Consider the following 11,079-nt stretch of genomic DNA (forward strand, 5'->3'; position numbering starts at 1 on the left):
TATTTTTTCTGTCTGCGAAAAGTGCTTAGTTGCAGGTACATTTTTCAGCCCATGTTCTTCTAAATGGTGTAGAATTATCAGAATGAGATTAATAGAATCTTATCTTCTAATTGTCTATAGAGATTCTCAGTCATCCAAGTCATAGTTGTCCTAAAGGTGCTTTTCGAAGAGGTAGCTGGACTTTCTTGTTTTTCTTTGAAGACATTTCACCTCATCCAAGAAGCTTCTTCAGCTTTGACTGGATAGTGAGGAATGGAAGGATTGCTTGCAGGCAGATAATCATTTGCATTCTTTTAGAGAGTTGTTGAAGCCACTTAGAGCTTTGTCTGTTTTCTCAAGGTCACCTGAGTAGTGCAAATGGGTGTGAAACCTTCTTGCAACTGCTGAACAGACTGTGTTATGTAGTTGTGCATTCTGCACAGGATGTTTTTTTTCCGCTGTCCCTTTACTATTGAACAGGCTGTTGTGGATGAGTCTGTGTGGTCTGCATATTCAACCATTGATTTCCAACATAGAGGGTACGGTAGTCATCTGGCTGGTAAATAATCACATACCTAGTCCATATGTCAGGCATTCTGATCTTTCTGTGCGATACATTATATGCACACCAAAGGATACCAAAATTATACCTCAGGAATTGCTGACTCAAGCTGTGGTGGAGGGTACATTAACCTGGCCACCTGGCTATATGCCAACTGCCTGCTCACATTTGACTAGAAGATGCAGAACCATTTTTTTTGAAAAGTTTTTATTTTATTTTAATTGAACAAAAAAACAAAAAAGGAATCATCCTTCATTACATCTTGTAGAAAGTGTGTTGATTGGTTACAGATAACTTTCGTGCATTTCTTCCACAGTCATTACTTATAGTTCATATTAGATTATATACTTTATATCAAAAATCTTTGTATATCTTACTATCGATGTACCACAATTCTTATTTGACTACAATTATGTTATAAGATTATCATATAAATGTGCTAGTTTCTAAATGTTCAAGGACAAATTGTGTGAATCTGAGTGCCTAACGAGGGCTTCTATAGATTCTGCAATGCATATATCAAATGAATTGAAGTCAACAAATAGTCTAGAGCATTAAAATTGTTAGTGGCAATGAACATCCCTTAATTTCCTTGCTAGTTTTCTTTAGAGAGACTTTTTCTTTTCTCACTGTTTAAAATTTGTGACTTTTCCTGTCTTGCACTTATCACTGTTATATAACTTTTACATAAGAGTGATCTTTAGTTAATTTTATACATATTAAAAAAGTGAGTCAGTGGAAAAGTTTTAGATATAAATATCCTTGGAAATAAATGAACTTGGGAGCAGGAAAGATCAAAATATTTGAATGCAGATAACAGTATGAATTTATCTCTTTATCCAATGAAGGCTATACTTGATACTGTATATTCTAGAGCTAATTATATGATCAATGTGTAGAAGTTGTTTAAGCAAATAAGATATCATATGGAGAGGAGAACTGGAGTAAAATAGTAGCTCTTGGGGAGTTGGGTGTAAAACCTGATGAAACATTTTTTAAAAACCCAATTTCTAGTTCCAGGTTTTAAAGAATCCTAGATATGTTATTAAGATGTAAGAGCTGGCTCAGAGAAAAAAAATCCAATGGCTAGTGGAAGGAGAACAAGTTCTATTTAATAAGACTGAGACTGAGTTGAAACTGGATTTACAAATGATATACTATAAAAATGACATGGAAAAAGAAGCTATACCGGCATACAAAAAAAAATTGGCTAATGAAATAAACTGAAGATTACCTGAATAATTTTTCTATATTGGATTTACAAATTAGATATTAAAATGTTTTAGGATATCATGAGAAATAACAATTAAAAAGTAAAAATAAATTAAATTCTATGATATTATTTGAATGAACCAAGGATTAAGATTGTTAGAAGTAAAAGGAAAGAATATAAAGTTGGTATATTTGAACAAGATTAAAATGGATTTGTTGTTATTTCAGGTGGCACTTAATGGACTTTTGCTAACATCATGATAATATTTTATGGATTTGTTTGTAAGCAAAAAAAATGGGCCATAAAGAGAAGACATTATTTGTTGATTTTAAGAAAAGATTACTAAAATTGTTTATACTTGTTGGAATGAAGTGGGAAGCTACATATTATGTATATGTATATGTATATGTATATGTATATGTATATGTATATGTATATGTATATGTATATGTATATGTATATGTATATGTATATGTATATGTATATGTATATGTATATGTATATGTATATGTATATATTGCTTTATTCTTTATTTCTTTTCTCTTTCTATTTCTTCCTACTTTTTTCTGTATTTCCCCTATTTTTATTCTTTTATCTTTTTTAGTTTGCATTGGTTTTAGTTTTGTACATTTATACTCTTTAATAAAATTATTACATTTAAAAAAATGAAAATTCAATTTAAAAACTTTATGGAATCAAATTTTAAAACACAATATTTGCACACCATACATAAATACACTCATTCACCTACACACATTCATATACATATACATATACATATACATATACATATACATATACATATACATATACATATACATATACATATACATATACACACACACACACACACACACACACACACACGTGTGTGTATGTGTGTAAATATATATAGCAAAGTACAACTGATACAAGTTAGATTTTATTTTTGTGTGCCCTAGAGTCAGTTTTGAGACTGGCTGGACTAGTCCTTGCAGTTTTCTTGTGAAGATTTCAGAAATAGTTTGCCACTGCCTCTTTCCTACGGCTGAAACAGGGAGACTGAACCAACGTTACCCAGTTACCTTTGTGCCTAAGGCCTCCTTGTTTTTTGTCTGTTGCTTTAACCACTACACTAAACTGGCTCATTGTAGAACACAGGTAATAATAATATCACAAGATGCCTTTTCTTACAATATCTCTAAGCTGAGCTATGAGTGTAGGTACCCTGTGCCCAGCATCTTACAGGTAGCAAAGGGTAATCAGTTGTCATGACTACTGTATTTTTTGGAGTATAAGATGCACCTGAGTATAAGACACACCAAGGTTTTGAAGAGGCAAATTAAAAAAAAAGTAGGTAGGTAGATAGAGGGATAGAGAGGGAGAGAAAGAGAGGAAAATACAGTAGGTAGATAGGGAAAGAGAGAGTAGTTAGTTAGTTAGTTAGGTAGGTAGGTAGGTAGGTAGGTAGATAAAGGGATATATATATATATATATATATATATATATATATATATATATATATATTATATATATATATATTATATATATATATATATATATATATATATATATTATATATATATATATATATATATATTATATAGATATAGATATAGATATAGATATAGATATATAGATATAGATATAGATATAGATATAGATATAGATATAGATATAGATATAGATATAGATATAGATATAGATAGATAGATAGATAGATAGATAGATAGATAGATAGAAATAGAGAGAGAGAAATAGAGAGAGATAGAGAAATACAGTAGATAGGGAGAGAGAGAGAGTAGGTAATTTGGTAGGTAGAGGGATAGAAAGAAAGAGAGAGAAAAATATAGTAGATAGGGAGAGAGAGTGTGTAGGTAGGTAGATAGATAGAGGGATATGAGAGAGAAATAGAGAGAGAAATACAGTAGATAGGGTGGGAGAGAGAGAGAGTAGGTAGGTAGGTACTTAGGTAGATAGAGGGGGGGAGAAATACAGTAGAGAGAGAGTACAGTAGGTAGATAGGGAGAGAGAGAGAGAGAGAGAGAGAGAAGGTAGGTAGGTAGGTAGGTAGGTAGGGAGATATTTCCAGGTGTATTTATCCATGTGCTGGAGAAGGAAATCGCTGACAATCTGCAACACCTAAGACTTTGTTTCTGCTGGCACAGCACTTGATCAATGTAATTCTCATCAATCAAAGAGCTTTCAGAAAGTGGAAAAAACTTTTTTTGCACTCTGCAAACCTCCCCAAAAAGACCTGTTTTTGTCAAAATGGGCCCGTTTCCCCCCAAAAAAGACACGAATAGCCTTGGAAGGACTTGCAGAGTGCTCCTGGGGAGGTGGGGAGGTGGGGGAAATCAGCAAAAAATGGCCCTTTTTTTGTCAAATTTTTTTTTATGCTTAGCCTTATGGAGGCTTATAGAGTGCTGCTGGGGGCTGGGGGGGAAACAGCTCATTTTTCCTTATTTCTGTCCTTCCCAGCCCCCAGGATCTCCCTGAAAGCCTCCATAAGGGGATGCATGGTCATTTTGGTGAAGGGGGTGGGGCTTCGGGAGGCAAAAAAATGCTGTATTTGGTGTATAAGACACACCCATGTTTTCAGCTTCTTTTTTGAGGACAAAAGGTGTGTCTTATACTTCGAAAAATATGATATATTCTGATGGCCATCCCTGACCAGGGTGGAGATTCCCTGAAAACTAAATGGGGAACAAGCAGAGGTGGGTTCCTAACAGTTCGCACTGGTTCAGGTGAACCAGTAGTGGTAATTCTGCCTGGGTCATAGAACTGGCAGTGCCCAGGCTGGCCACGCCCCCAAACCAGTTCCCTAGTTGCTGCTGCTGCTGTTGCTGGCATGTTTTTTTTTCTTACTGTTTTTTGTTCTTCGTGCATGCGCAGAACAATTTACAGAACAATTTAGACTTTGCACATGCGCAAAGCACGGACAAAGCGAACTGGTAGCAATGCCGGTAGGAACCCACCTCTGGGAACAAGGGTCCATTTGAATCTTCATTCTGTGAACACTCATTTTATGACTAAAAACAGATTACAGATATACCAAGATCTCCAGGTATCTTCTTGTAAGAAAACTGAGTCCTATGAAATCTTGCCTTGAAATGTATCATTGGTGGAATAGAGGGCATGTATATAACAATATCAAAGACATAGAAATGATATGGAAAGAGCAACTACAATTACCAGATTGAGATCAGCATCTTGTCTAGAATCTTTAGCTATAGCACATCCCATCTTAAGAGATAAGATATGGCTAATTAAAAAAAATTACACAGAATTAAGAAGTTAAAGAACCAGAATTTTTCTAATCTTCAGGAACAATATGACCAGCTACTAGTGCAGAAATTTTAGAAGCTTGGAGGCAAGTTTTTTATCAGGTTTCTGTCTAACTTTAAATCACGTGAGTTCTCTAAAAACAACAGATTCATATTTCTCAGGAGATCTGAGGGCAGCCAAAGTCACCAAGGCCCAGCTGTAGCCTTCCACAAAGCCTTTAGATATTGGGAGAATCCAAAATATAGTAACAGCTGCATAATCTGCTCAAATATTTGCTTTATAAACTAGAGATAGCTACCTGATAGCATTAGCATAAATCATCCAAGTCCTCATATTTTCTAAACACACAACTTCCCATCCCACCTCTAAAACAACCCACTCATTTTATTATAAATTGCACTCCCTTCATTCCATTGGGTCAAATATCAAACAGAGAAAAGGAGTAAAGCAGCAACTAACTAAAGGATTGAGAAGGTGGTGGCCTTTCAGCGCCAGCGGTCCTTGGAGGAAGCTAGTTATCTTGATCCATTCCAGTCTGGCTTCAGGCCTGGCTACAGCACAGAAACCGCTTTGGTCGCATTGACCGATGATCTCTGGAGAGCCAGGGATGGAGGCCATGCCTCTATCCTGGTACTCCTGGACCTCTCTGCGGCTTTCGATACCATCGACCATGGTATCCTTCTGCGACGACTGCGGGAGGTGGGGGTGGGAGGCACTGTTCTACGGTGGTTCTCCTCTTACCTCTCGGACAGGTCGCAGTCGGTGTTAGTCAGAGGGCAGAGATCGACCCCTAGGCCCCTAACATATGGGGTGCCGCAGAGTTCGATCCTGTCCCCCCTACTTTTTAATATCTACATGAAACCGCTGGGCGAGATCATTCGACGGCACGGGATAAAATACCACCAGTATGCGGACGATACACAGTTGTATCTGTCCGCCCCGTGCCAACTCAATGAAGCGATGGACGTGATGAGCCAGGGCCTTGAGGCTGTTAGAGACTGGATGGGAGTTAACAAGCTTGTGCTCAATCCGGATAAGACCGAGTGGCTGCTGTGCTTCCCTCCCACTAATTGGCCAAGTGTTCCATCTCTCAGGTTGGGGGGTCAAATACTACGCCCCTCAGACAGGGTCCGCAACTTGGGAGTCCTCCTGGACCCACAGCTGACTTTTGAACACCATTTGTCAGCTGTGACCAGGGGGGCATTTGCCCAGGTTTGCCTGGTGCACCAGTTGCGTCCCTACCTGAACCGGGAGGCTCTCACAACAGTCACTCGTGCCCTTGTGACCTCTAGGCTGGAGTACTGCAATGTGCTCTACATCGGGCTGCCCTTGAAGAATATTCGGCGACTTCAGCTAGTCCAGAATGCGGCCGCGCGAGCGATCGTGGGTGCACCTCGTTTCACCCACATAACACCTATCTTCCGCAAGCTGCACTGGCTACCTGTTGATCTCCGGGTACGCTTCAAGGTGCTAGTTGTCACCTACAAAGCCCTTCATGGTATTGGATCTGGATACTTGAGAGACCGCCTACTGCCAATCACCTCCACTCGACCAATTAGATCCCACAGATTAGGCCTCCTCCGAGTTCCATCAGCCAGTCAATGTCGACTGGCAACCACGCGGAGGAGAGCCTTCTCTGTGGCAGCTCCGACCCTATGGAACGAACTCCCCGTGGAGATTCGTACCCTCACCACCCTCCAGACCTTCCGCATAGCCCTTAAAACCTGGCTGTCCTGACAGGCCTGGGGCTAAAGACCTTAACCCTGCCCGAATAGTATGTATGTTGTGCTTTTAATGATGTATTGTCTTATATGTAACTTGGTTTGTCCTCCCCTCCCCCTGAGCTGTGAGCCGCCCTGAGTCCCCCCAGGGAAAAGGGCGGCATACAAATAAAGTATCTTATCTTATCTTATCTTATCTTATCTTATCTTATCTTATCTTATCTTATCTTATCTTATCTTTGTAAAAAGCTGTAATGGATTCTCAGGTAAGGTGGAAATCAGTGCAAATGGTTGGTGGTCATGCAAAACTTATTAACAACTGAGTTTAAAATAGTCTTAACAGATTTTTTCCCTTGATGTTTTCTCAAAAAGCAACATACGCTGAAAACACTGCAAATATTTAGGACTGAACATGCCATAGACAATTTCATAGACATTAGTGTGGGATTTCGAAGTATTATTTTTAAATTTATTTTAAAATATTGAAAGATGCAGTGATAAGTGATCCTTTCAGGAGAAAACTCTTGTAAACTTCATGTAGGAAGGTGATTCAACTGATCAGATTCAACTGATCTGTCTTAGAATTGAGATTCTTCCAGCATGAGGGATTCACTTCCTAGAAAAAATGAATGGATATTTTACACTAAGATGCCACATGTTGGAATTAAATATAAAAATATCTTCCTGTTTTTATGTCATTGAATTATTCAAAGTCTAAATGTTTGAACAAGTTGAATATTACATGGTGGCAGTTTCATTTCAATTTCATCTTTTGAAAATATGAAATACTTTTCTGATCTTTGTTTTAGATGTGTCGTTTACTCTCTGCTCTCTTCCTGTTCCTAATCATCAGTGAGTCAGTGGCCAATGATGTGAAAATTAGCTTTAAAGTCCTAAACAGAACGATGGAGAAAAACATTCCACAACTAAAACCAGGTACTTAAGATTGGCACATGGAAAGATCTCATTTAGCATCGGAGCTAGTGGTGGGTTAAAAACTTGAGCAAAGAAGAGTCTATAATCTCAAAGATTATTTGTTCCATTATTGAAAAATTGTTAGGACTTTTTTCTCATATCAAGATTAAGTATGCTTCCATATAATACAAAACCTGTTGTGTCTTCAACTTTTCTATGTAACAAGCCTTCAGATACCTGAAGATAATTTCTTATGAACAGTCTAAACATCTGCAATGCTTCCTCTCTTCACCTACATATTTTTTGTTCTTTTCCAGGCTTTCCATGTTCTGTAGGGAGAACGAGGCAGGCAGGAACTGAGGCAAGGCAGGTTGAAGCTAACTCAACCTTTATTAACAGTTTAACAAGACAAAATGCAAGGCAAACCTTGAACAGGCAAAAAACAACATTTGACAGCTGATAGCCCTTTTATACCAGAGCTATCAGACACTGAACCAATAGAATGGCTGCATTCTCCCACCAGCTGGCTGCTCGCGTCTTAACCAATCAGGAGCCGGCAATGATAATCAATGGCATTGTAACCTCAAGGACTTAACACTTAGCATATCGTTTACTGTCTTCTAGAAAGAATCCAATCTCTCAAATAACTTTCTAAATTGTGGTATCTAGATATGGACAGAATAATTTTATCTATTTGGGAAGAGAAATTCATGTTATTGTTAATTTAATTTAATGTAATTTTTAATTTAACATATTTTTTAAATTTGTAAGATCACCCAATTCAAAATGAATCTAAACAGCATATAGTATTGTTACTCCTCATTTTAAGAATATAGATTGATGGATTAAAAAGTGCATTTGACACTGGCAATATTATTTATGCATGCATTTATTTATAAATTTTTATCCCACCTTTATTATTTTATAAGTAATAAGCAGGGGTGAAATTCAGCAGGTTCTGACAGGTTCTGGAGAACTGATAGTGGAAAATTTGAGTAGTTCGGAGAACTGGCAAATACCACCTCTGGCTGGCCCCAGAGTAGGGTGGGAATGGAGATTTTACAATATCCTTCCCCAGGAGTGGGGAGGGAATGGGGATTTTGCAGTATCCTTCTCCTGCCATGCCCACCAAGCCACACCCACAGAACTGGTAATAAACAATTGTGCATTTCACCACTGGTAGTAAGCCAGTGAATATAATATAACACTCCACCTCTTTTTCTCCATAACAATCTTTGAGGTGGTCTGAGCTGAGGCAGAGTGACTAGTCCAAAGTCATCCAGTTGACTGTCATGCCTGTGGCAGAACTAGAACTCACAGTCTCCTAATTTCTGGGTCAGCAACTTTAACCACTACACCAGACTGGCTCTAATCTATTGTAGATATTCACAAGTATGAATAGCCAGAGGAGTCTACTGTTCTCAGAAAACATTAATCTCATTGCAATTCTTTATTTTTCTGCTTCAGTTCAGCAGCACAGACCAGGGGGAAAATATTCATTACAATTTCTGTGGGTGATCCATCAGGGCTACAAGGAATTGAAAACATTATACAATGCCAAAACAATTGTTTTGCTGAACTCACAATCTTTAATTTGTCTTCATTCAGATGGATTTCAATTTCCCCTGTTCAACTAGGATAATTTTAGAGTGTGCATAGAATATATGGAAATTTGTGCTTTGTCTGGAAATTTTCAAAGGGCTTATATTAGGGAAATAATTTACATAAACTCCCCCTCCACCATTTCTTTATGAAATATTAGCTGATTTCCTTTTGTTTCTATTTCATTTTCTTCTCCCAGGCAATGCAATTAGTAGGAGTGCAGCAATGAAAGAGAAACAGCCTTCCAGTAGGAGCGTTGGTGTTTTCCATGAAACAACCATGAGATGGGCTTGGTTTCCTGGCTATCTCCCCAATGGAGCTGTGTCTTACTGGAACAGCTACGCTAACAGAAACGAATATCCTTGCAAGGTTTCAGACTGTTCTGCTGGCTACTACAGTCCCAGCCGGGGTCCTTACTGCTATTACCCATACGGAAACAAAGAACTCTCCAATTCCCAGTTCGACATTTTGGTGAATGATCATGACTTTGAATCACTGATCTGGCAGTACGGTTACCGGGGTAATGTCCCATCCAATTCCATCAACACTTGCTCAGGTGACAGAGTATATGTTGGTAGAAATGAGTATGGATTAGGTAAAGTGGTCAGTAAACATCAAGCCTTCTTCATTGTTATCAATGGTAAGGAAGAGGATTATAAAGAATATAATGTCCTGACCATTGAAAAAAACTATCAGTCTCAGAGCATCTCCAATGTCAATTATGACCTAAATAAGGGATCCTACACTGAGGCAGGCATGCTATTAGCTTCCAGCAAACTCATCAACAAAGATTGTAGGGCAGTGAAGAAGTCAACCACCTTATCAGGAACGGTGATTTCTGAACATTCCTGGGAAGTTGACATGTCCATCTCTCAGACCGTCAGCTTTGATATGACAGCAAGTATACTTGACATCATTAGAGGATCATGGGGCATTTCATCAGAGAAAACCTTCAGCTGGAAAAAGGGTTATACATATAGTGATCCGGTCACATTTTCTGAAACAATTGAGGTTGAAATTCCACCCAACCACAGCTGTGAGTTGGTAATGGATGGCAAGAAAATGAGGGGACAGGTTCCTTACACTGCTACAGCCACCCGTTATTACAGAGATGGAACTTGGAGGAGTGCCACCATCCAAGGCGTCAGCTCCAATGTAGTTGGGTTAAAAGGAGCCACACAGGTTGAGCGCTGTGTCCCGATCCCAGATGCTGTCCCTTGCACTGCCTAGATTGGGCTTCCTAAAATGCCTTTGTAGCTTTATTAGTTTGCAGCAAGAATTAAAAAATAATTATTGTTTAGCCTTTAGAAGGATTCATTGAAAATTGATGTTTGTAATCCAAAATAGTGATGTGCACTAAGCCAATCTTTTTGCTTTATTAGTATTAGTAAACAACCCTTTGAACCAAATTGTCTACAAAGCAGTTCTTAGAAATTGTTCTTAGACTTTAATTCTAAGTAACAGTATAAATGCAAATTGTGCTCATCTGTTCATAGCAAAGAAATCTCCATGCAAATAGTAGTGCTATCAAGAGGAAGAGTGTTTTATTATTTGAGCACTGTAATCTTAGAAAAAGTGCTTGAGGTTTTGTGAACCTGACTTTTTCCATTAAGCTAATATCACTATCAAATAATTATTGTCCATGATCTCATTATAAAGAAGCTAAGTTGAAATTAATGTTCTTAATTCCTTAAAAATAAAAATTGATCAGACTCAAATACATGGTATGTCTAGTTTTATTTTTTCCACCAGGTTTTTTTTTGCTTTGAAATTTGTCTTCTCTTCCTCTACTGTTTTTCTGTTCTATTATAATATTCCTA

General features: G+C 37.9%; 1 protein-coding gene across 2 annotated transcripts in view; it reads left to right on the forward strand.

Moving 5' to 3' along the window:
- LOC116521013 (natterin-3-like) overlaps nucleotides 1-10,592 on the forward strand; it is a 22,449-nt gene extending 11,857 nt beyond the window's left edge. For both annotated transcript variants that reach the window (XM_032235611.1, XM_032235610.1), the window contains 2 exons: nucleotides 7,552-7,678; nucleotides 9,459-10,592. In XM_032235611.1, coding sequence (XP_032091502.1) covers nucleotides 7,552-7,678; nucleotides 9,459-10,489 — 1,158 coding nt within the window. In that variant the 3' untranslated portion in view covers nucleotides 10,490-10,592. The remainder of the gene's footprint in view (nucleotides 1-7,551; nucleotides 7,679-9,458) is intronic.
- Nucleotides 10,593-11,079: the final 487 nt, after the last annotated feature.

This window comes from Thamnophis elegans, chromosome Z, assembly GCF_009769535.1.
Source record: "Thamnophis elegans isolate rThaEle1 chromosome Z, rThaEle1.pri, whole genome shotgun sequence".
In the NCBI taxonomy this organism is placed as follows: domain Eukaryota; kingdom Metazoa; phylum Chordata; class Lepidosauria; order Squamata; family Colubridae; genus Thamnophis; species Thamnophis elegans.